The sequence below is a fragment of the Chelonoidis abingdonii genome, chromosome 7 (assembly GCF_003597395.2).
Source record: "Chelonoidis abingdonii isolate Lonesome George chromosome 7, CheloAbing_2.0, whole genome shotgun sequence".
Classification (NCBI taxonomy): Eukaryota; Metazoa; Chordata; order Testudines; family Testudinidae; genus Chelonoidis; species Chelonoidis abingdonii.
The window spans coordinates 20,415,092-20,442,101 of NC_133775.1; the positions used below are offsets into that span (position 1 = coordinate 20,415,092).

The 27,010-nt window shown below is 40.2% G+C and overlaps 1 protein-coding gene across 2 annotated transcripts in view; it reads right to left on the reverse strand.

Moving 5' to 3' along the window:
• Positions 1 to 774: 774 nt before the first annotated feature.
• The window catches only part of SLC35D1 (solute carrier family 35 member D1), a 34,919-nt gene continuing 8,683 nt past the window's right edge, over positions 775 to 27,010 (reverse strand). Inside the window, exons 9-12 of one of the 2 annotated variants that reach the window (XM_032771914.2) lie at positions 19,077 to 19,144; positions 18,040 to 18,118; positions 13,886 to 13,968; positions 775 to 8,931 (exon numbers count right to left, since the gene is read on the reverse strand). In XM_032771914.2, the coding sequence (XP_032627805.1) occupies positions 8,823 to 8,931; positions 13,886 to 13,968; positions 18,040 to 18,118; positions 19,077 to 19,144 (339 nt within the window). In that variant the 3' untranslated portion in view covers positions 775 to 8,822. The remainder of the gene's footprint in view (positions 8,932 to 13,885; positions 13,969 to 18,039; positions 18,119 to 19,076; positions 19,145 to 27,010) is intronic. The other variant, XM_075067692.1, reaches the window with a different exon arrangement.

The window sequence follows — 27,010 nt, forward strand, 5'->3', positions numbered from 1 at the left end:
GCCCTGCCCCTTCCATGAGGCCCCGTCCCTCCTCCCCCCAGTGGTTTTAATAACATATATACACTCAGTAAAGCCTGCCACTCCACCCCTGCTCTGCCTCTTGCAGGTTTGTAGAAATTGTGGTGGTGCCCAGAATCTGCCCCCACCTGCTTAAGGCTCTGGGAGGGAGTTTGGATGGGGGAAGAGGGTCTGAGGTGCACACTCTGGGATGGAGTTTGGGGATAGGAGGGGGTGCAGGAGAGAGGGCTGAGGATTTGGGGCATTGGAGAGGCTCAGCAGAAGGGCAGACTGCCCTAGCCCTAGTGAGTAGGACACTAAGACCCTGCAGCAGTAGGTGATGCCAGTGGGAGCACAGCAAGTGAGCCCAGGGGACACTCAGGGGGAGGTGTGTGGGGGTGGCAGGCAGGGCCAGGGGAGACACTCAGCCCTAAACATTGGGGAGCAGCATGTGGGGAGCTTAGCTGCCACATAAAATAACTTGGGGGGGCAGGGGTGAGGGAAGTTTGGTGGCAAAAGGAAGTAATAGGGCAGGGAGCTCAGCGGGCCATGTGCTTGAGACCCCAGGACTAGATGATCTCCTGAGGTCCCTTCCAACCCAGATATTCTATAAGGCTTAGCTAACTCAATCTCTTCTGTGGTTCAGCCACTAGAGGGCACAGAGACCCACAATGTATTAACATGCATGACACCTTCTCCTTCATGCTGAACTTCAGCAACTCAGCTGGCAATCTTAAAAATACTAGATCAATTAGAATAAAACGAATTGTCAGTGTCTTTCAGGAAAAAAGTATTTATTTAAAGCCCGTACAAAAATACAGAGGCACATAAAATTCCTTTTGCTGTCACCTGACTTACAGATATAAAGCCTGCAGTACATTCAAATGAAAAAGGTTACCCTTTTAACACTAAAATGGTCACTTTGTAAATAGAATCTATGTAGAAAAATATTTATAGTAAGATTAACAGCGTAGAAAATATACTATTGTATCAATTTTGTTCACCTTCCCAGTGTATACAATACTGTCTTGCCATTGGCACTAAAAGGTGCACATTTACAAGCAAAATAAGCTTTAAGAATATTTTACAGGACAATAAATCTAACCAGTAGATTTAAAAGTAAAAGAATGGTAAAAGTTCTCAGTAACAAACATCCTGACCCAAATGCCTCTGTACAGCAAATGACAAATAAGTGACTTGAAAATATTCCAGTTTTTAAGCTTCTGATGAGAAGTCATTGTCTTGGCTAAAAAAACTCCTCTAAGAGCAGCAGCACAGAATTCTCAGCCCAGGGAGAAGGGGCACTATGATGGCTATCAACCACCTTTGCTCCCTCCCTATGCTAGACAGGCCCCTGGTGTAGTTTAGACACCCCTGGAAGCTTGACTAAATTACAGTAATCTCTCAGGGCTGCCCACGGACCACAGCATCTGCTGCAATCTTTATGATCCTGCTGTCTCTGCCTGACAAATCCCTACATACACCACACCTACCATTGGCATACCACCTATACCAGGACTTGTGAAAGGGTCCCCAAAAAGCAGCCTTATGACTATCTTCCTCCGTGCCTGCCCTGGAGGATTCCTCTAACAACTGGAACTGGGGATTTTATGGCCCTATAACTCAGCACAGAAGGGCCAGAGAGGCGTTTGGATCTCTCCCATGGTCGTTAGATATAAAGGGTTTTAGAAGAAGTAATTTCTGAGCTGGTCCATCAGCTGAATAAAGAAAGTATGAAATTAAAATATTGGAATATTTTTCAAGTTTTTTTTTTAAAAAAATCACTTCCATGATGTTTAATTTAGGTTTACAGTTATCTAATTCCCCCCCTCACAAGCAGACCATCCTGCATGCTAATTAGGAATGGAGAAGATCTATCAAACAGGTACAATTTCATTCTACCAAATTTAAAATCTACATGTTTAAAAGGAAAACAATTTATAATTAGAAGTACATGATCCAGTAACAAACAAACAAGACTATCAAGGAAGTGGAAGAAAGGGAAGTGTCTCACAACCTTTTGCATACTGTGTATAGTTGACAACGTTACTCTGCAGAAGCAGCTTCTCCAGATTTGATCATAATTAAGGCTCTTACATTACAGATTCCCAGACATACAAAGATCCAGGATGAATCTTTTCAATTTTACAATACAATCAACTAGTTCAACTAGCCTGTGCCAGTTAACAACTCATTGTGAAGAATGATGAGCAACATTTATGATGGGGGAAGAGTGTACAGAACAGCAGTGAATTAGCAGACCCCACATTTATGCCCATTCAGCATATACAAAGAACTAAATCCATTCATGACCCCAGATCACACCAATTAAAATGGGGACTCTTCACCTAAATATGCAAAGGTGCAAATAAAAAAAAATTTACCCATTCAGCTCCAAACTCAAAATAATTCTTTCAGTATCGTGTGGTATAACAAATAATGTCATAACAGCAGAATTCTCAGTTTCTATATTGTCAGTTTTCACAACAGAAGGGAAAACTACATACCTTGTAATTTGTTTACCACAGTCTCTTCTCCCATCCTATGATACCGGAATTATGGACAAATAGCATTATAGTGTCACCTACAGGAAGCAAACAAAAAACTCCAGGCACCCCCATCAACCCTGGGCATAACAACCTCAGCCTCACCCAGCCCCTTCAGTTAGAGATACTTCCACAGCAAAGGTGAAAGGGGGTGGGCAGAGAATAAAAGAGATTGTAAAAGAGTTAAAAGAGGACAATATACAGATAGCAGCAGCACATCCTCCAAGAGGGGAGAAGAGTCGAACTTAGAATAGAAGATGACCATGCCCCAAAAATTGGCAGTTTTCTCTCATGGTACCTCTTACTCTTTCTCTCCTCTTATGACACACAAATCGGGGACAGACAGTGGATGGCTGAGGTATGCACACGTAAAAACATTGACTTTTCTTGAGAAAATCCAAAACAAGCTGTTTTGGTTGCTTCAAAACATGGTGACGTTCCTGAACTTGAACCAGGCTGAAAAGATCATCCAAGACTCATCAGAACCAAAAACCGTGGGTGCCACAGAGTTACCAAAAATCACAGCTGCCTTGTCCTGCCTGATTTTTCTCAGCAGCTTTTCAAGAAGCAGTAACCCAGCTCTTGACACTCCAGCTCCATGTAAATGCATCATATAGGAGAGCCCGGGGTCTGGAAACAGAAACAGATAAACTTGGCTATGGTGCCAACTTCTGACAAATGGCCTTGAAAACTTGGGGGAGGCTCCATTCTCCTGGAGCCAAATGGCTGTGGCCGAGCAAGGGTACTGTTGCCCTCCAGATAAAGGGCCCTCAAGGAAAGCAGACCAGGTTTATCCAGATGGGATGCCTCCACCAGGAGCGAGGTCCTGCAGGTCCCCCCAGTGGCTGACATACTCCACTGTTATGCAGTTGTTCCAGTGAACGAGGATATGGGGATTGAGAATTAAGGACTCCAAAGCTATGAGATCCAAACGTACAGCCTGCAGTTCAAGATTTATACTCAATGTGTGTTCCTCCAGCTAACAGAGGCTCGAAGTTAACAAAATGCCCAGGTGTGAGCCCCCTCTAAACCCAAGAGATTTGCATCAGTGACAATACAAATGGGGGCAGGGTGAACAGAAAGGAGAGCCACACAAACAGCTGCAGGTGTTGCACGTGATTCCAGGGAGGAATGAAGAGGGTTATTCTCCAAGGAAGGACAGGGAATCCCATCTGGATAGGAAGGAGGACTGGAGAGAGTAAAGGTGGAGCCCCACCCAGGAGATACACACAGACTGCAACATGACTCAACAATCAAAGCAGGCTCCGACTGATGACAGAGTGCTCAAAAGAGCAGAGTCTGTCCAGGGGAATGAAAGACTTTCCTAGTGAGGAACTCAGGACTGTATCCAGATGGGGAAGTTCCCAGGTGGGAAAAAGATTTCTCCTGGGTGATCTAGGCCACATGAGGCAAGAGGTCCTGAGACTCTAGTAGACATGAGGCTGAAGGGACTTGAGTAAGGTTATCAGGCATCTCAGGTGGAGGCGGCTCACATTTTCACAAATATCAGCAAATGACTTCCAACAATGGCAGGGCTGATGAGCTATGGGGATGGACCTGGCCTGAGTGCAACCGGCTGCTTTGGGAAAGCAGCGGAAAGAAGTGTTTAAACAGCAGCCTCCTGGGCCCACGAAAGACCTGAATCCCACAGAACCAAGGGCTGACCTGTCATAGGATACCAAAGAGGATCCCTGCCAACACCTGAGCATAGGCTTTCAGCAAGGGATAAAGGGGGGCACGTTCCCCAAGGATGGGGGTGGGTCTTAGAAGAATCTACAGGCCTCATGGTAGCAGCATGTAGACGGTCAAAGAGATTAAGCCCTTTAAAAGGGGCGTCTGGCCAGCTTTGACTTTACTCCCTCATCTGCATTCCACTCCCAAAGCCAAATGTGTGTCTGATTCACAGTGGAAACTTCGCATGCAGGCAGCTTTAGACAAAATGAAAGCGGCTTCTATAGACCAGGAGACAGTGAAGAAAGCTCGTAGTTCTGGTGTCAGGGGAAAAGCAGAGGAGAAATGCTTCTGAGGTCCACCTACAGAGCTTAGGCCCCAAAGCAAAATGAGTTGCAATATGCAAAATCACTACTGCGAGCTTGTAAGCTGTACTAAGGCCCAAGTCCACCCCAAGTCTTGTCCATAGGGTGGACATATACTCCATGAGAGAACAATTTAGACGTGAGACATAAGGCCTATGCATCCACCCTAGGAATAGCTAATACTTCGTCCGGTTCCTCAGGTGAAACAGGGTAACATCTAGCTTTAGGGCGAGAGTCTTGGGCGCACAAGTCCACCCAGTTCCATTCCTTGGATGCAAGGTCCAGGATGGCCAAGTGGAAGGGAAAGAGAACCCCCTTTTCTGCGAAGAACCAAGTATGCTTGAAAACAGTATCTTTGGGGGTTTCCAAACTGAGAATTCAGAGACTGAGAGAGTCTCCAGTCAGGGGACACTGGTATCAGCATCAGAATTAGGCTCAACCAAGGGGCTTGGAGGCTTGATCTAAGTCCAGGAGCAGATCACAGCCAAGATCTTGGTCCCTCTCTCCTAAGCCAGAGTTTGCAACACCAGAAATACATTTGGGAGGGAGGTCCCCAAAGACCCTTCAGAGGAGGGATGCCTACCAAGGGCTGGGGAGGGGAGCTGCCACTCCCACTTTAGAGGTCGGGTGCAGACTGGGCATACCATCCCTGAGTGGCGGCCTTTATGAATAGTTGGCCCTAGATGCAACCCCCTTGAAGGGTGGTGCTTAAACGAACAGCAACTTGCTCTGCCTTCAACTCTCCATCGGAGAAACTGCTGTTGGCTTCCTACTTCTCTCTTACTCCCCACCCCTCAATTCTGTCCCATTTTTTCTTTAAAATCCCCACAAAAGAGAAAAAGGGAAAAGAGATGGCAGAAGAGCTGAAGCAAGGACTCCAGGCTTCCAGAGGAGGAAAGGCAAACTGATGGGACAGTGCTGAGGCTTTTATGTCCAGGGGCAGGATCTAGCAATTCTTTGCATTCTTGCTTCCAGTTGGTGGCATTATGATGCTATTTGTTCCAGATTCCCACATCAGAGGGTGAGAGGACAAGGAGAAATAAGAAAAAAAAGAATTTGGGAGCCTATTTTGACGTTTATAGCAGAATAAGCGGAGTTGAAAACCCTCTTTTGACAGAGTTGCTGACCTTGACATTTAAAAACAGGCACATTTATCACATGTAAAGTTGAGATTTCAATATTTAAATAAAGATCCAAATTTTATAAAAAGAATGGGGATCACGACAAGCTAAAATTAGAGAGAAAATTTGGTTCCCTAGCCTATTATTAATTTTTTTTTGGAGTGTGTTAAGATTTCCTGCAAGGCCTTTATTTTGTATATGAGCTAAAATATTCCATAAGACACAGCAAGAGACATTCAGCACAAAAAATAATCTAAAGTTTACTTTCCTCAATTAATGTCTTCTGTGCTGCCACTGCTAACCTGGAGCTGGCCTACAACAGTACGGGACTGTTTTCAAACTACTGACGTAAGGGGGTAGTGTTTTTGCAAAGTCTATTGAACCATCAGGGTCAAAGAAGTGACTTTACAAAACCGCACCACACTGAAATGGCACTTGACAGGATAGCCCCTTTGGCTGACACTAGTAGCCATGTCATCACATCATGGATCATAGTGAGGAATCACAGTAGAGCAGGAGCTGGCTGCGTGATTTTAGGAAGTTAGCAAAAGCAGGAACATATCAGGTAAGTTTGAGTCATTTGTGTTGAATGCTCCTCCATCCTTTTCCTGCGGTATATGGATGTCATACATAATTTTTCCATTTAGCTCAATTAAAACAAGAACTAGATAAGCAGGCTACCTTTAAGGATTCTAAAATGGAGGGCTAGACTAACAATGCAAACTGCCAAAGAAACACAGTAAACACATACTGTAATACACAGTATGCTGATTAAACGTTTCTACAGAAAGTGTTACAGAAATGCCCATCTCAATTATCTAAAAAATATTCTGAAATGCAATGTTTCTTTCAACACCATGTCACTTAGTTTTCCACCAAATATCCTTCCAATTGCAATTAGATTAATTGCCTGTGAAAGTCTCTTCTTATAAGTGAAGGGTAGGAGTAGGAACAAATTGTGGGAAAATGATAAGTGTACAATTTTAACCAAAGAAAGATTCAAAGGGAAGAAGACAGACAGAAATATTGCATCAATTTTTTTAAAAAAATCAATACAGCTAGACATTTTAAAAATATTTCTCCATTAAAAACAGCTCACAATGTAAAAGAAATTTTACTGCGTCCAAAAATAAACTGAACAGAGCATAAAATTTGGATAGAGTTAAAACATCAGAACTGTATCAATCATATAATGGTACAAATTAAATGCACCAATTAATGAATTACCGTGACATCATCTAGAAGAGTAAAGGTATTTCTCTACTATGAGGTAACAAATATCCATTCTAGGTGACCTGTCAACGTGTAGCTGCACAAAATGTTATACATGGATTAACTGTTAATTTACTAAACTAAAAAGATAACATATTTCCAATTTATTCTTTTACCATTGTTTCAGAATAATGGGGCACACTTGGTACTGGGATTGGAAGGGAATCAAAAACACTAATTCATTTAAAAAATCTTTTAGACACAGATTTTCACTTGATTTTGAACGAGTGCGAGGCCTTACCCTGCAAAACCTTATGCACGTGAGTACCTTTACTTATTAAGTTGTCCAGTGGGATTACTAATGTAAGTAAAGTTACTCATGTATGACTGCAGGATAGGTCTTATTTTAATTCAGTGCTTCCCTGCTGAGTTCTCCAATATATTATGTGAAATTGGAAGGTGATGTACCATCATCCCACCACCTATTCACGAATTTCACCATCCTACATCAGCTTTACAAGAAGAGGTACTAAGCTGTTGTGAGGCATGCAGAATCTGAGCAGGATGAGCACAGGCTTAAAAGTTAATGAAAACAATTAAACATCTACTAAAATCATTGACTATTCAAGCTAATGTTTTGACCAAAAACTTAAAACCGGATGACTGACTGAAATAAGAATGTATTGCAGAATTGATACATCTGCTGAATGATCTGCACTTGCATAAGCAAGGTTGCAGAGCCATTCCTTTCCTTAGTAAACAAAAAAAAAAAAGGAGTTACATTTCAGTCTCCCTTCATTTCTGTATATATTCTAGCTCTAGAGAAAACTCTTCTCTTTCCCTTTTTCTTGTTCCTCTGAAAGCTTAATATTGACAATAAATAAAAATTGCCCAAATTATGTATCTTTTTATGATCTATGCATGGCCTACAGTTGTCTTATAGTTAGTGAAAGTCTATAAATGTTACCCTGCTTCAGTAGCTTCCTTCTTGAAAATAAAATAAACTAATGTTAACTTGCGTTTTCTGAGCTAAGGGGTGAGATTCCATGTTGCCTCTCCATGAGGCACAGCACAAAACTTGCAGCCCAGCACAGAGGGACCTATGCTGGCTTTAAATCATATTTTTGCTCAACTGCTTCAGGGACAGGTGAGTTCTCCCCTGTTCCACCCCTGGGGGCTTATCTAAGCTACAGTACTTTCCCACAGGGCCCTTCTGGGCTGCAGCACTACCCAGAATCTCCACAAGGCTCCACGCAACAGCACCACTTCTACTCACAATACCAACCCGCCCATCCTCACAACTGGCATGCCCCCACACCAGGGTTTGTGAGGGCTTCCTCCGAAGGCAGCCCGATGTGCCTGAACTGAGGAATTCTGCCCTGAAAGGGAGGCAGGGCTTTTTGAGACCCTGGACATCACCCTGGCCCTTTTAGACAGCATGAAGGGGATGGAGCTGAGTCAATCATTCATCTTAAAAGTGAATTACACATATTTATTATTGCCCATTGATATGCTTACCTGCAAGACAACCTAGATGCAAGCTAAACCGTAACTGATAGGTTAGGACAAGTTTTCTTGCAAGAAAACAAAACTGTATCTAAGAATATTAACAGTACTCTTGTAAAAATCAGTGTTTACATCATCCATGCACGGTTCTACCACCAGATTTGATCATAATAAATTACAAAAAATTTATGCCTCATAGTCTAGATTAAATTAACCAGCTGTATGTTTAATGTGCAGTCAATTATAAATCTCTTTTTAATAAAAATTTTAAAAAGGCAGCGTATTTAGATTGTGCAAATGCAGAGTACCAGCATTATTCCATAACAGACACCCACATTGTAATATTTTTACTGTACACTGCCAGTGAGCGTTGAACAAGTTACTTCTTATAAGTAATCCCCTGGTCATACTGAGCTTTTTCCTTTAATATCCATCTTGATAGTAGCTTCAGACTGCTTGTTCAATTGCTCTTCTGTAAAAGTGATGTAAGAATACACCAGGCTTCCAGCAATACTACAAAACACATTTTTAGGTAAAAGAGAGAAATGATGCATATTAATATTAGAACTCCATGTAAAATACCACATAAGTACCATTCTACATACTCTAAATGTATTTTAAACGTGCATTCCTTCTCCAGTTTACTAATTAACACTGTCATCTAGACTCCAGGACAGAGATTATTCTGAATTTTGATTCATTCCTACTATTATACCAAAATATTCATGGATCTCATTATGCAGATGTACCAAACACTAGGCCTGGTGGTACAGGAGTTGGGGTGGGCCTATAAATAACTGACCAGCCACAGAAAAACAAATTTTTGATTATACTCTGCTGCGCCCTCCCCCCCCCCCCCCATTTTATATAGGCTACAAAAGGAAGTTAAATTGGTAAAATGAGGAGTCTGAGCAAGGTGGTTGATTTAGCTAGCTGATTCTCTCCCTACCCCCTTGAAAATCAATCCTCTCCTCTCCGTACACTTCGTATTTTGTTCAATCTGATTTATAATCCATTTTCTCCAACCACTAAATATCTAGAGACTTTAATTTTATTATCACATGCTTCACTGTTGTGAAGTTACCATTCAGATCATCATAAAGGAAAAAGGAATGTGTGTGTTCTATGCAGAGCTAAAAACAGAGTTTCTTTTGAGATCATTTTATTTATTTAGGGTACCTCTTGACCTATGTCAGACCATAAAATACTGTATGCCCAAGTACATTAAAAAGCTTAAGTAACTTCATTCTCTCTTACTACCTTTAGTTACAAATTTAAAATTTTTAACTAAAAAGGTGGAAACAGAGAATAGTCCAAATTTACAGGCATATGTTAGCAGCACAACCTCTCCACCTTAAAATAGTTTGTTTTTAAATGAAACCAGTGGCACTATTTGGAGACTTTATATAATTTGAGCTGTAAATATTCAGCCAGAGCATTAAAAAAAAAACAAAAAAACACACACTTTAAAAAACCCCAAACAAACCAAGGATGCCTTTTAGATCAGTCAAATGTAGGTCTGGATTGTATCAACTTTCAGTTTATGTGCACTGAATACCAAACAACCCCTGATGTTCCCAGTGGTACCTAGAACGAGCAGTGCATTCTGACTGGGCGTAGATGCATTTCTGAATGTTTTCAAAAGAGAACCAAGGAGGTATGTGTTTTTTTAAAAGGGCTTTTGAAGATAACCATTTAAGTTGGTAGAATTGGAGACTAGGGAAGGGGTTTGTTTGTTTTAGGTATTTATCAGTTGAAAAGGTAAGGCTCTGGGTTTTGGTTTTTTTAAATTAACTTTGTTAAGTTATTTTCCCTTATGCAATCTCAACACATGAACTTTACACAATTACATTGTGTTTGCTGTAGCAGATGATGATTAACGAATCAAGTAGTCCAGTTACCTATCCTCATACAGTAGCTAGGACAGGATGCTTCTGAGAAAGGTATAAAACCTCATAAATGCCACAATATGTCAAGGAGGGACAATCTATTCATTACTCCAGCTGATGATTTGCTTATGCTGTGAAGTAAGATGATCGATAAACTATCAGGATTAAAGAAAATTATGGTTAACTGCAGATTGTCATTTCATTCATATGTCCGTCTATTTTAGGGTTTAGTACTGCTGCTCATCACTGTAGTATCTGAGCATCTTCCATGTAAAAACAAATTAATAGCAGTAGCAAAGTCCCCAATGCACTTAATTGAGTCTCTGGCACTTCTCCCTTCTGGGGCAAACACACTGTGTGGGGCAGGGTTTTTCAATTTATTAAATTTCCTCTTTTAGTTAGTAGGGGTTTATTGGGTGGAAGGGGGACATCAGTGTTGTGTCATTCTTATGGTGAAACGGCTTTAGCGAAGGAAGGTTTTAGAGTATTTCCTAAAGATGGTCAGATTCTGGATTCACTTGACCTCTCTAAAAGACTCATAGTTGGTATGGCAACCCCTATTTTTTCATGGTGTTTGTGTGTCTTCCTCCTATATTTTCCACTGCATGCATCTGATGAAGTGGGTTTTAGCCCATGAAAGCTTATGCTCAAATAAATGTGTTAGTCTAAGGTGCCACACATACTCCTCATTCTTTTTGTTCCAGAGCGGTATCTCCTCGATAGAGAACACTATATCCCCAGCTCTCACCTCCTAGGTCACAGGCTTTGTGATCTGCACTGTCCCAGAGGAGTGCAGCCAACTGAAATTTGGCTTTTGAAAATTTAACACCAAAGGTTTAAACTGGCATTGGAAACTAATTAGGAGGCAGTGGAGGGATTTGAGCATGGGCCTAATATGCTCACAGAGCAGCTGGTGCCCACGCATCACTTTCACATTCAGCTTTACATTCAGCTTCAGCAAATCATAGGAACCCCACTGGGAGATTACTAATGCATGGATCCTGGCAGTCAGGGCCTTGTCTAGGGGGAAGGGACAACACCTTTTTAGGTAGCTCGAGGTAAAAAGAATGTTTAGATATTGATGCTACCTGTCACCCAAGCTTTGGAGTCCAAGAGAGTCCAGAGGCTTCGCAGCACTTTGATGAATGGGGGCTGTGTACCATCAAAGACGGGAGAAGACAACCACTCAGCTCAGAGCATTTCCCCCCATTCCAACTATCACCACTTCGATCTTGCCAGGGTCCAGCTTGACTCAGCTGCTCCACATCCAACTGCTTATTTCTTGTAGGTACTCTGACATTTTAGTAGTGTTGGTGCTTTCATCCGTTGAGAATGATGTATTTCAGTTTAGTTGACAGCTAGGCCCCCAGCATCTCCCCTCTCTCCCCACAAAATGGTCTCACATAGTTATTGGAGAGAAGTGCGGACAGTATGAATCCCTATAGGACCCCAGAGATAAAGCCCTCCAGAAAGGCTAAGCAGTGACAGAGAGGAAGAATTGGAGCCATTGTAGCGGTGGGCCATCTACTCATGCTGCGTCATGTAGCTGTATCTTGTTGTCCACTGTGTCAAAGGCTGCAGAGAGAGCCAGTAATGTGAGCACAGAGATCTTGCCCGTGTCCATGGCCACGAGGTGTCATATTTTAATGCCACCAGCACTGCCACTGCTCTGTGCCCTATTTGTCAGGTATCCACTATGATGGCTGATTCACATGCTGGAGCATGGCGATTGCTGATTTCTCAATTATTTTGCCATGGAATGGGAGGTTGGAGAAAGGAGTGCAACTGGAGAGATCTTCAGGGTCAAGGGATGTTTTCTTGAGGATTGGGTGAACTGTTCCTTTTCCCCCTCAACGAGTTTGGTAGGTGGCTTTTCTTCTCTGCAGGAGGCTCTGACTGCATCCATTAGTAGTATGCATAATTCTTCATTGGCTTTTACCAGCCAGAAGGGGCATGGATCCATTTCACAAGTTCTGGCTCTAATATTTTATAGGGCTTTTTAAGCTTCAGCATGTGTGATCAGGCCAGACTCAGTCAGGGTTGTGGGGCAGATAATACAGTCTAGTTAGGGTAGAGTTCTTTGTCCATTAGCTTCTTATGTATTCTGTTGATCTCACCAAAGTCAACAGCTCCTCTCAGCAGTCAATACTTGGGTCTGGTGTCTAAGCTATGCAATCAGGTTTGACTAGCCTGTACCCAAGTTAAAACAGCTCTGTGCAGGAGAAGGAGAAGGCTTGCTTTTGCCTCCTTTATTGCAGTGGTGTAGTCCCATAAGACCTGGATGAAGTGGTGATTAGACCAGGAGAGTGGTACGTTGGTGATGCCTCCAATATTTACACGTACACTGAAGGTTGGATCTAACCTATGTCGAGCTGGACAAGGAATCTGGAGTACCATGCTTGGCAGTAGCTCTGTTAGTTCCTTCCAGAAGTTGACTGGCTTTCCATCTGGAGGGCAGTACATGACTATGAGTCCTAGATTCCTCTTGTCCTTCACCTCCCAGATCCTATGGCTGCACCTGAAAGATTTGGTTTCTGGGGTGGAATGTTTCTGAATCAGAGCTAGGGTACAAACAGGACTGCTACTCTGTGTCCTCTCCTTTTTGCTGGAGCATTCTGGAGTTTGTCTGGGCTTGTGGCTGGAGGACTAGCTGCGCTAGGGCCGGGCTGGAGGCAGCCCTGATCCATAGCCTTGCTTGCATCACTAGAAAAGACAAACGCTTCATCCAAAACAAGATTATGGCCAGCGCTGATTTTGACTGATGACCTTGCATCCAGCAGCAGGAACTTCAGTCATTTTGTTTTTCTCCTCTGTTTAATGATGTTACCAATTGAGCAATTGGCTTCAGGCGCCTCACTTCTGGATTTATGATTTATCAATTCCTCTTTGAAACTTACAACATACCTTAGTAATTAGCATAGCAAATAATTTGCTTTTTAAGTTTCAAATGTATACAAATCCTTGAAACAGCTTGAGGGTGACCTGGTATTACTTCACACAGCCTAAAGTTCACCCTCCTACATGTGTTTAGAATAGCAACCAGCATTTCATGTAAAAATAAGATGCCAGGAAGAAAATATGCTTTTATTTTTATAAAAGATACATCCATAGCAGTCATCCTGAATACACACACACGCACACATACTTCTACGAAAGGTTTTATCCCCTTAAAACCCTGCATTTTCCTCTTCCTTTACCTCCAGACAAATCTGTTACCAAAAATGATGGAACATTAAGCTGGTGATACAAAAAAAAATCTTAACTAAAAGCTATGACAAGAGCATGATCCTGCAAGCAATTAGGCACATACTTAATTTTATGCACATAAATCGCTTGATATCAATAGGACGACTCACATCCATAACTGTTTTCGGGATCAAGACTTAACTACTTCCTACTTAATAGCTTTGTAGTGGATTCCTCCCACCAGAATTCAAAAAAGTGCAGTTCTATTTTGGAAACTGATCCTATTTGGATGGTTCAATACTTCTTTCAGGAATTCAATAGCAAGTTGCTCAATTTACAAGTTATTCTGAAGAGCATTACATACATTCAAGACAAGTTTTCGGTTTTCTTACCTGATATTTAACCCAATGAAGTTAGTCCATGTGAAAATATAGTCTCCTCCAAAAAACATTCCGATATAGGTTATTAATATATTCTGGAAAGGAGGAAAAAAAGATTAAAAATTCTAAGCAAAAGTGTAAAACAGCTGTTTATGTATATTCCACTGGCATAAACAGGATGTTGAAACAAATAGAAGAGAGTCAGAAGAGATAACTGTGTGAAAGACACTGACATCTGTATTTATAATACTGACTTGAAAGTTACCATATCAGGGCTACTGGAAATATTAAAATATTCAGGCTTTAATTGTTTTTCCTTTCTTACTGTTTTTTCTTCATATTGCCCTACTGAGCCCCAAAAATGTTCCATCCCACCCAGCAAAACAAAGGCTGCAACACAGGGGAGAAAACGCTTCTGCTAGACAACCTTACAACAACATACCTAGAGCACTGAATTCTTCAGAAAGCCAGCTGTTCTCTCGCTCTTCTTCCCTTCCTTATCTGCAAGTAGGCAGATGCAGACATGTACAAAAATCCTTACCCTTAAAAAGTTATGTATTTCCAAAACTACACATACAGCTGGCAGCCCTAATTCTAGGCCTAACGGCTTCAACAGCAGCTTTTTAGTTCTGATATGTTTTTATTGGTTTCCCATTTTTCCTCAGGCATCACTGGTTTTGTTAAAGGCTTCATTTACATCTCCAGTCATGCCCTAGTTCAATATACTCAGCTTTCAACCACACAACCATCCACAGGGCTTCTACAGTAGGGCTCCACAGGAGCTTAATCCCAGTGCATGAGGCAAAAGATATTCAAGAATTTATCCAGCAGAGATCCATATACAGACGCTGGCAGCTACAGATCACTATTGAAAACTCGTATCAATGAACGGAAAGGAGCCCAGACAGACATGGGAGGCCTCCTGGAGACCATCAGCCCTAAAGGGAAGTTCTGCTCTGGAAAAGGATACCACATAGAAGCCTCTGTATCTTTTCTCTCTATGTATTCCTTGTCTATCCTCTGACCTCTTAACCATGCCAAGCCAAGACACTAGAAGGGTGAGCTGGATTCTATGGTGGCTCACAAAGCAATGGAATAGTTTAACTAATTTCAGGACCACATCCTATCTTCAATTACACCTGTGCTAACTTATTAGATACAGTGAGGTTGCACAGATTTAAATGAGGACAGAATCTGACCTGCAGAATGTCTTAGAGGTGCTGATATGCCAGAAAGAACAAGTGAAACTAATAATGTCAATCTATTTATGTAGACTGAATGATTCAACCTATGAATTAGAGGATCTGAAAGGTCTTTCTAATTCCAATTTATAATTCACTGCAATCCTAAACACAGTAATTTCATAATTTCAGTTATATCATACAGCATTACGGTTGGTTTCCAATTGCATAAACATAAGCAAAGTATTATGATTGCAGAAGTGAATTAGGGGGGAGTGCATGAAAGGAGAAGCAGGGAGTTCATGCGTGTGTTTGTTCAAGTCTGTGCGTTTTCCTGGGATACCATGATCTACATATGTTATTCCAGTACAAAAAGTACATGGTTCCAACGCCTATAGCACTGGCATTCAGGAGCAGATTGGTTTCACACACTACTGGCCACAGCACTGTAGTATATGCACATGGCTGCCCTATACCTACACCATAAGGAAAACACACAATGCAAGTCCGAAATCAAACAGAAGAGACCTACAGCAATGCCAAGTTGTCAGTGTAATGCACTGAAATCTCCAGACTTAACTTTAAGGGAAATGTGTAGTTGGGAAAACATTTTATACAAGTTATTGGTTACTTTCCATTTAAAGGTGAAAATTCTTAAAGGGTTAAGATAGCATAGGCTTCTTTTTTATGTTCATTTGCAAATGCGTGTCTCTAAATGTAAGCATCGGAAGCAAAACTTCCTGATATGTGAATAGTAAGATGTTTTTATCTACTAATATAGAATCAAGAGACCTTGCTACTTCTGGTTAATATAAAAAGTTATTGGAGTATAAAATATCTGTATTTACTGAGGAACTAGCTAGCTATCTGGCATGTTTACTCCTTATTAAAGAATCACCTCTGCATGTATAGTTAAAGGAAAAAATTAATTTATCTGGTTACCATTTAATTTGAAAGACTCTCTTTAGGAATCGTGAAAACAGCCGTGTTTGGACTCATTTGAAACTATTTCAACTTCTATTAAGCCCTCATGGAATTAAAGGGATCTCTCAGAAAGTTAACTGAATAAAAGAAAGGTATTAAAAACTTTAAAAGACACTTTGAGAATTTCCCACCACAAAGATAAAAGTAATAACCACAAAGTTGAAGAATTACAACCCCACTACACATGCATTAGTAGATGGCATATTCACAAGTGGAATATGTTGCCAGGCCCATCCCATGAAGACACTGAGCAAGTGAAAGGTGACAGGAGCTGATATTTGAATCCAGCCAAGCCCCTGAAAGAGGTGAGTCTTCCATCTTCCATCAGACTACAGAAAGAAAACAGACTTGGACACTGGATACTTCAGTTCTCAGCTCAGCCTGTTCACCTCATACCTTCAAATCAACAGCTCTGCAAACAAACTGCAGCAGCGACAAGATAGCTGAGATGACAAACCCGCCAAAAAACAGCATGAAAAAGGAAGCAACCCTCCAGTCTAGCATTGCTTCTGCAACCTGATAACTTCACCAAGACTTTTAACACTGTTTGACAAGAAGTTTGCAAAAGCACTGCCAACAAATTAGCTATAAATTATTCTCGTAAAGATCTTACTGGACTATTGAAATGCTATTGTAAGTAAAGTACTAACAGCTTAAACCTGCTAAATGGCAGTTTGTTTAGGCTATGCACTCCTGGAGAGCCGACATAAGCTAACCTTGATAAACTGAAGTAGTGGAATTTAATTTGAATGTAAAAATGAGCAACAAAAATGATTACAGGTCTAGAAAACATGATCTATAAAGAAACATTAAAAAAAGGGGGGGGGGGTTATTTAGTCTGGAGAAGAGAAAACTGAGCGGAACATAGCCTTCATGGACGTAAAAGGTTGTTATAAAGAGGAGGGTGATAAATAGTTTTCCTTAACCAGTGAGGACAAGACAAGTAGTAATGGGCTTAAATTGCAGCAAGATAAACTCAAGTTAGACATTAGGAAAAACTTACTAACTGTCAGGGTAATTAAGCACTGGAATAAATTATCTAGGAAGGATGTGGAATCTCCATCACTGGAGGTTTTTAAGAACAAGTTAGACAAACACCTGTCAGCAATGGTGCAGATAACACCTTAGTCCTGCCTCAGTGCAGGGGATTGAACTAGATGACCTATCAAGGTCCCTTCCAATCCTGCATTTCTATGATTCCTATGCTTAAATTTCAGTAAATTGCCAGCCTCATAACCTCTCCTTAAAGTGCTTTGGTGTGTTAAACATTACTATTTTAAATTAGTCATTTCTGAATGACTTCTTTTAAGTAAACAAGTTACATATTTTCTCCAGATTCATAGGATTTAGCTAAGACCACTTACCTCTGCCCATTTGTAAATTGTTTAGGTTAGGAATGATAACCAAACAGGATTCACCAACCCTTAAATGAAATTCCTTTACCCAGGTACAAACTATGATAGTTATCTATGCTCCACTGAGATAGAACTCATTACTGAATTGCAGAATAATACACTTTGGTCTTAATTTATCTAGGGAACAACATCCCCAGAAGCCCAGACTCATTCTCGATGGTGTAATCTCTCCATAAGAGAGAAGTACAGACGAGATTGTGACTGAAATAGCCAGTGGTTATAGCTCACGGATTTCTTTCCTTTTTTATTAATGTTATTCATAATTCATAAGTGTGAATATTTTGCTAGGCTTTAGTTATGGTCCCCCACAACACATAGTAAGAACCACAGGTGAGTAAATGAGAGGTCACATCCTTGAATTGGCACCGAGAGAGACAATCATGAAGATTTGGCTTACTGTTCTTGGTTTCTCTAGACTAATTTTATCCTGCAAGTTACTAAGAATTCCTACTTAGCTCTCTATACCCCTTCCAATCATACAAAAGCCTTTGAGAATATAAACATTTATGCTGCTTTTGTAAGCATCATACAGGCACTGTTGTAACACAGGAAATGGAAACTTAATAAAGAGATTTATGCAATTTACCTTAATACAGCCAACTATTGTAGTTGTAAGAGCAGAATTATACTGAGTGCAAAGAACTGTGGAGTACATCAAAATAAACCTGCAGCAGAAAAAAAAAAAAAAACACAACATTCAGCTTTTCATCATTTGAGGGTGCATTTGTTATACTAAAAAGCCATCTCACGCCCTGCTCATACTACAGTTTCCAGAACTACTTGCTTTAAGAGACCTGTATAATTCACTATGGAGTAATGTTATCTGTCAAAATACACAGCAATAGTGTCCCCACACCATCATGTACACTATATACTATACTGCATTGTACAGGAGGACCTCACTAACTCGCATTAAGAGGGCAACCCTTTTGTGATCACTAAATTTTGGAAATTAGTGAGTGAACAAATAGATCAGAAAACCTAAGTATACTATGGCACAAATTCTACAGGTAGTTTAGTTTGACAGGCATTATTTATTTTTATTTATAAGAAGTTATGTTTGTAAGTGTCACAAACTATATTTTAAAGAAGTAATGAAACCTTAGTAATGACTTCATTACCACATTCCATTGTTTAAGTCTTACTAAGAAGCGGGCCAAGACCACTGGAGTTCGTGGAATCAAGTTTGCAGATTAGCAAAGTGAGAGTTCATAAGACTCTACTAGTTTGAGTAAAAGGAAATAGTAAAAAATATGCCATTGCTCATAAAAATAGCTAGATTTAAGAAAATAAAAACACATTACGGGTATGCAGTCTCTCCAAAAAATCAGAATCTACAGTAGCATCTAAATTTCTAACTCATGAGACAGCCTTTTAAGGAATAATCTTTCTCCAAACTGTTTTCTGCCATCACTGAAAATGGACTTTCTACTGATTAGTACGTTAACAGCAGAACTTCTCTGCAAAGATTATTCTCTCCACAATTAACATTAACGGGAGTTTTATGTGCCTATTGACTACAGAGCAGGCCCTCATAGTAAGGCACTTCCTTAGTATCTATTGGTGAGGGTACAGTAGATATTACTTGGAGGAAATACCACTAAAATTAAAGTAAATCCTTACCCCATTACACATGAGAGTGTAAACTGTATAACGAAGAGTGTATCTGCCCAGCCTTTATATTCCATTGCCTGAAACAAACAAATCCAATCTTAAAAATGAAAAAATGTTCCAAAGTAGACTTTAAACCTTTAACATTTTACTGCAGTTAATGTGAAAACCAGAAGCGAGCACTAAAGGATCATGGCCATAAGGAGGTCATTCACCAATGCTATTACAGCCTTTGAGTACAGCAACTTAGTGTGAATCCAGATTCTAGAATCACGGGAGGAACATAAGGCTAAAAGGGACCTTGAGAGGGACCCTCTCTACTGTGGCAAGACCAAGTAAACTTAGACCATCCCTGTATGCAGTGTAGTTGTAGCTGTGTTGGTCACAGGATATTAGAGAGACAAGGCGGGTGAGGTAGTATCTTTTACTGGACCAACTTCAGTTGGTGAAAGAAAAGATGTCGAGCTTACACATAGCTCTTCTTCAGGTCAGTCAGCCCAGACCTGAAGAGAAGCTCTGTGTACGATCGACAGCTTGACACTCTCACCAACAGAAGTTGGTCCAGTAAAAGATATTACCTCACCCATCCTGTCTCATTTAGACCATCCCTGAAAGGTGTTTTTGAAAACCTCCAAGGATGCTGATTGAACACCCTTCCTTGAAAGCCCATTCAAGAGTTAACCCACCTATATAGTTAGAAAGTATTTCCTAGCATCTAACATAAATCTCCCATGCTGCAGATTAAGCCAAATACTTTTTGTCCTATTTTCTGTGGACGTGGAGAACAATTGACTGGTCCTCTTTATAGCTGATCTTAACATATTTCAAGACTTATCAGGTCCCCAACCCCCGGTCTGCCTTCTATCAAGACTAAACATATCTATTTTTTCTATCTTTCCTCACAGGTCAAGTTTTCTAACACTTATATCATTTTTATTGCTCTCCTCTGGACTCTCCAATTCGTGCATATCTTTCCTAAAGTGTGGTGCCCAGAACTGGACACTGTATTCCAGCTGAGGTCTCACCAGTACCAACCAGAATTGGACAATTACGTCTCATGTCTTACATATGACATGCCTGTTAATACACTCCAGAATAGCAGCTTTTTTTTTATATATATACACACAGCTGCTTTACAATTTGATTCTTAATTTGTGATCCACTATAACCCCCAAATTCTTTTCAGCAGCACTATCACCTAGTCAGTTATTCCCCATTTTGTAGTTGTACATTTCATATTTCCTTCGTAAGTGAAATGCTTTGCACTTATCTTCACTTAATTTCATCTTGTTGGATTCAGACCAACTCTCCAATTTGTCAAGATTATGAATTCTAATCCTGTCCTCCAAAGTGCTTACAAGGCCTCCCAGCTTGGTGTCATCTGCAAATTTCATTTAGCACACTCTCTACTCCATTATCCAAGCCATTAATAAAATTCACAGTACTAGACCTACGACTGTCCCCTACGAGACTCCACTAGATAAACTGCAGGGCATCACATCAAACCATTTATAACTACTCTATGAGCATGGTCTTTCAACCTGTTGTGCATGCACCCTACAGTAAATTCATTCAGGCCTCATTTCCCTACTTTGCTTTGAGAATGTCATGTGGGACTGTGTCAAAAGCCTTACTAAAATCGAGATATCACATCTATAGCTTCCTCCCTATCCACTAGGCCAGTAATCCTGCCAAAGGAAGAAATTACGTTGGTTTGGCATAATTTGTTCTTGATGTCAGATCTGTGAAATATTCAAGATACCAGCAGAGGATAGACGCTGTTGGACTCTCACTCTTCTCTTTCCCCTCCCCAATGAGTCTACACAGGAAAAAGGAGGCAGGCAGTAGTATCCAGCCTTAGCTTCTCACAATTGCAGACACATAGTTTGTTTCTGTCATCCATTTACAGCAATATTCAGCATAAATAGTGAATGTAGGGGATGTTTGTGAAATAGTGGAAGTGGGGTTAGTGTGCAGTTTAGAAATGATTGCTACCACAGATGCAGCTCCAACAATGTGAGCAATAAAAATAGATTTTTTTAAAAAAAAATAAGTCTAGCACTGACGGCGCTAAGCACCTGTTGGCTTGTCTATAAAACTGGTGCCACTTGTAAAAGTCAAGGTGTTTAACAAAACCTGTTTAAATAAAAATAATTAAAAAAATTAACTCGTAATTCTCTAAACTGCAACCTTGTTTTAATGCAGATTTTGCATTTTTTTTTAAATGATACAAAGCTTCATGCACAATTAATTGTTCCACAGAATTGTGTTTTAGCCTTTTAGTTCTCCAGCTGTGTCAAAGTTCTTTGCAAAGTAGTTCAGGGGTTCTGAAGCCAAAAGAGCAGCTCAACTACAGGTCAGATCACCTTGGATATTAAAATCTAACACATACAAAGGCAATTTTAAAGTGTGTGATTGAATAAACTATCAGAAACAGTATTTTGAATGCTGTTTTAGAACAGAGGTCCTCAAACTTCATTGCACTGCAACCCCCTTCTAATAAAAAAAATTACTACACGACCCCAGGAGTGGGGATCGAAGCCTGAGCACGGGGGAGGGCAAAGCCCGAGCTTCACCACCCTTGTGCAGGATGGACCAAAGCCAAAGGACTTCAGTCCCAGGCAGGGAGCCTGTAACCTGAGCCTCGATGCCCAGGGCTGAAGCCCTCAGGCTTCAGCTTTGGACTCGGGTGGTGGGTTCGGGTTAGGCTGCAGCAAGTCTAAGCCAGCCCTGGTGACCCCATTAAAATGGGGCATGACAAACTTTGGGGTCCCAAACTACAATTTGAGAACCGCTGTTTTAAAAAGTTTTTGTAAAAATTAACAAAGTTTCACTTCTTTACTGGTGTCAAGCGTACCTCTACCCTGTAATAAAAGATCCATAGCAGGGCTGTGGTTAGCTGTCAGCTGACTCAGGCTCATCGGCTAAAAATAGCTGTGTAGACATTCATGCTCCCCTTCATGGGGTCCCAGAGGCTGGATTCCAGCCTGAGCATCCACACAGCTCTTTTACACCTACAAAGCCACCCAGTAAGCCCAAGTCAGCTGACATAGATCAGCTACAGGTGTTTAACTACAGCGTAGACATATCCTGGGAGAGTAACAACTTATTATTCAAACGCAGTTGCTAATACTGCTATTGGGATTTGAGGTCTATCAACTTCTAAAATGATTTACATTTAGAACAGGCAAACAGTTACTAATGCTAATCCACAGCAGATGCTGCCAACTGGCTAATCAAACCCCAGTTGTAGTATTATGAATGGCTTTGAGAATGAGTTATTTGTCTCAGAGGGGTATAATGTCTATTTCACTTTATACCTGAAGATTACTGTAACACATATACTACATCTATGAACACACACGCAGTCCAAGTGTGTGCGTGCCAGATTATAAATGCATACATGCTTTTAAACACACCTGTGCTAGACAATAATTAGACTTGGCAGAATTAGATTTTTTTTTTTTAAACTAATTTCAATGGATAATAAATAAAAAAAGCTTAAAATAAATATCAGTCAAAATTATGTGTTAAGCATTTTTTCCCTATTTTCATCTATTTAAATGTTCACAGTTGTAGGAAATTATGGGGGGGCCGACAATTATTTAATGACAGTAGACAGACTCAGAATGTTAAAGCTTTATAAACATTAAAACACAAAGTGTCACCACATATGAAAATATAAAGTAAATATGCTTAATTCAAACTCTAAAAATTCTCAAGCAATATTTTTCTTACTTTTCCTATCTAAACGTCAATGCTCATCAATGGAAATATTTTTTCATCAGTTTGTATGTGTACTCTGAAATTGACATTTACCAATAAAAATTAATCCCTCCAAACCGAACAATACACTAATGCCACAAAAATCTATTTGTTCCATGTAGCCACCTATTGCAAGGTAGAAAATACTGAAGACAAAATACAGTTTTTATTGTGTTCTACAATAAAAGTAGAGAGGTTAATAAAGTAAACTATGATGCTTTCATATTAGAAGTAGGTGTGCAATTTGGCGCCTGTACCATTCTTTGCAATGAAAGGTGCTGTGAACATTAGTTTACAGAAAAATCCAAGCAGCACAGACTTTAACTTAATATGGGACTCTTTGTTTGCTGTTATTTTTAGCTCCATTAATACCTGTGCCACCTTCAAACACTTGGCCAACGCTGAACCATGAAAAAAAAGCAGAAGATACCTTAATGAAACAGACAAAGACTACTAAACAACCAACAGTGGGACCAGCAGAAAGTTGGAGGAGTGAGAAACACAGGTGTGCTTAGGGAGCGAGTGAGGAGGAACATGGGAGGGAAGAGAAAAGGAAATAATTCCTGGTGCTTCACTTCCTGAGCCAGTAGGCAAATTTCATGCTGTAGAGCAGCGATACTCGGACTGAGGCTCACGAGCCACAAGTCTCCTGAGGCTCTTTGCAACACATGATATTAAAACATTGATTTAATTAATCTAAGTGATTAACCAATCAGGATGCTTCTACTATTTTATTAACCAATGAAGTTTTCAGCTTCCACTAAGTTCTTAACTTATTTTGATGTGATAAAATGGGTGTGTGTGTGTGTATATACATATAAGTAGTCTAGTGAATGAAACAATGAATTCACACCACTATGGCTCTTTTGGGTAATGCTGATTGCTAACTGGGTTAAGTATCCCTGCTGTCCAGAATATGCCTCATGTCATTCCAACAGCAATCAGTCCAGCTGATTAAGGAACCCTAGTCATTCAAAGGGAAGATTACTAGAATACAGGAAGGAGATTTAAATATTGCTAACAATCTCACAGCTGTAACAGTTCTGAGGTGCTCTCCTTGGAGTGAACAGGAACTGCATCTTGCTGTTATCTTGAATGACTGGAGGCCATAAAATACTAGGAGATAACACATTGCTAGAGTTAACATGACAATGAACTAAGCTTCACAGAACATTTAGCAGTGCATTATTAATAGATTTGGCTCTATGTCCTTTGAGTTTACCTACATGGCTGCTTAAATGTTGCTTAGTTGTATCTAGGGGCTTTTCTTTACTATGGGGATAAGTTGACCTAAGTTACGCTACTCTAGCTACGTGAACAATGTAATTGGAGTCGATGTAGCTTAGGTCAACTTATCCTGGTGTCTTCACTATGCTACATCTACAGGAGACTCTCTCCGGTCAACTTACCTCAGGCCTGGTCTACACTGGGGGAGGAAATCGATCTCAGTTATGCAACTTCAGCTACGTGAATAAGTCGACATACTTACATCTACTTACTGCAGTGTCTTCACTGCAGTAAATCAATGGCTGATGCTCCCCCATCAACTCCGCCTGTGATTCTCACGATGGTGGAGTACCAGAGTTGATGGGAGAGTGCTCAGCAGTCCGTTTATCGTGTCTAGACCTGCTAAATCGACACCCACTGCATCGATTGCAGCAATGTTCATCTCCCTGGTAGTAAAGACAAGCCCTAGGATGGGGAAAAGTCTCTTGCTTTCTTTGCCTATCTTAACTATACTGTTCTGAGTTGGTTTTGTTCAAGTAGAACACTTACATTAGTACATGTCCTGATTTCTATTATGTAGCCATCTGATGACAGACTTCTTCATTAATACTTTGCCATGGAAGCATAGCTTTGACACTCACCAAAGCTCAATTTAGTTCTAGTCTGGTTTCTGCCTAGTTGAGGGAAATAGTACTGAGCGTACAGCCTCTGTTCTAAGGTATTCTGAGAAAAGCAGAATCTCTCCCTTGGGGTTTGTCTTACATGTCCCTGCTGACAACTGCTCTAGAATCTCATTTTCTTTGCAACTAGATCTAAGGCCAACTATAGATTCCGTTTCAAAGCTATCCTAACTGCAGACACCTCCTTTGTATACTGTAACTCAGCAATAGGTTTGAGGGGGAAAGCATCCATAATTAAGAATGCTCTACAGACATACAGCTGTACACATACAAATATTAACATCCAGCAGAGTTTAGCATTAAACACTGCAGTAATGCTTAAAAGCCTCCCCACAATCTAAGATCCTAGACATTGATCATTATTTCTCTGGATGACAGACAACCGCACAACTGGCTAGATGACTTCAGATATTTAACAATAGTCATGTCAGATGCCTGAAAACTAACATGCCCAATTTAAAGCAACAGGCCTCCATCCCAGAAGCATTATTTATTTTTTAAATATAAATATACACAAACACCCCAGTCAGTACTAGAGAAAACACAGGTTCTCGCCCCCATGCGTGTGTGGTATCAGAAGGTCCCTGGCTGGATATATTTCCCAATTTACCATATAATGTCCCCTTTGAAGTATTTTAGAGTGGAAGGATGGGCCAGTGGTTAGTACCCTGGGTTCAATTCCCTGATCCACCACATACTTCCTGTGTGACCTCACGCAAGTCACTTCCCATCTGTAAAATGGGGATAATAGTATAGAATACTATAGCAGTATTTCACACAGGTGTTGAGAGAGTAAACACATGAAAGATTGTGAGGCGCTCAGACGGCTGAAGTGGGGGGCCACGTACATACTTGAAACTGATGTAAAAAAAAGCCAGCTGACTGATCAGTTAAAGAGACTTAAACCTACCAGCTTCACTGAGGTTTATTCACTTCATTGCCAGAAATTATTTAGATATAAATTTTGCTTGCACTCAGCCCACAGCCATTTCTGCCTGGTGTGTAACTGGGAATTCAACAAGATGTCAGTACCTTTGACATGGTTTAATGAAACACTACGTATAACTATGACAAATCATTTACATGCTTTGATAATGGGAAAATGTTATCAATTTTTATTACAAACATTTTCCTATGGATGTGAAATTTTTGTCTGATAGTTAACCCTCCACAAAAATCCAGTTTTTGAGCATATTCACATAACTGACGGCCACTCTCCTCCTGTGGCTACACTTTTTATTATTGCATTACTAATGCATTTTTGGATTAGCAGAGAATGCAAAAAAATTAGTACGATGATATGCTTTAGAAAAAACATTGAAATAAGCACACGCATTTATTAAATAAAGATTCATAACATGGTGAATTTCCTAATACTAAGTTAAACAGAATAAGTCTTTGTTCACCTTCATTGCCAAGATCTTTTTCAGAGAACAAAAGAAAGTTTATTCAAAAAATTGGGATGAGGAAGTTTCTACACATACTGTGAATACACAGACTCTACAGAGTAGCACAAAGCTGACATTCAATTCCATCTTTGTTGGCTCCAATTTATAAATGAGTACATTTTCCTCAAATATATTCCAGCTGAGTTGTTTTTGGCCTATCTCAGAAAGGAGTGGGGGTGAGGTGGGGAGCATGGACACACTGAAATATTTTCTGTTCACACCCAGTTTTCATATACTCATGATTTAAGCCATTGCCAGCATTATGATTATTAGTTACATTAAACTTCTAATTAAACAGAAAAGATATTCCAACCAGTAGATGTAGCTTTAGATCACAAGACTTCCTATTTAAATGTCTATGCAGAATCACAAACATCCCAAAATAGTGTATAGTAAATGTATGTGGCTTGTGATTTTATTACGTTAACAATGCTAGTAATTGCTTTCTATGATTGTCTGTTTTCTCTACTGATACGTAAGAGATTTACTCACTGAACTGATATTAATATTAAATGGCATTACCCATATAAATTCCTTTCGTGTGAATGATAAAGGATATTCCCCCCACCATCCCCAATATTTAGCTGCTCTACTATTTCACTTTTTAGTATAAGTTATCTATGGGTAAAAGTCTCAAATAGTATCAATTTTGGGGGAACATATCAATTTATTTTACTAAGTAGTGTGCAAGATCAATGCTTTTGTCAGTCCTAAAAGAACAAATTAAGCACACTTGCATGTAAGTTCTAAATTTGCATACAGATGTTAAACGCATTGATCTGCAGGCAGTCAGACAATATACTGGTGAGTTGATATTAGCAAATAT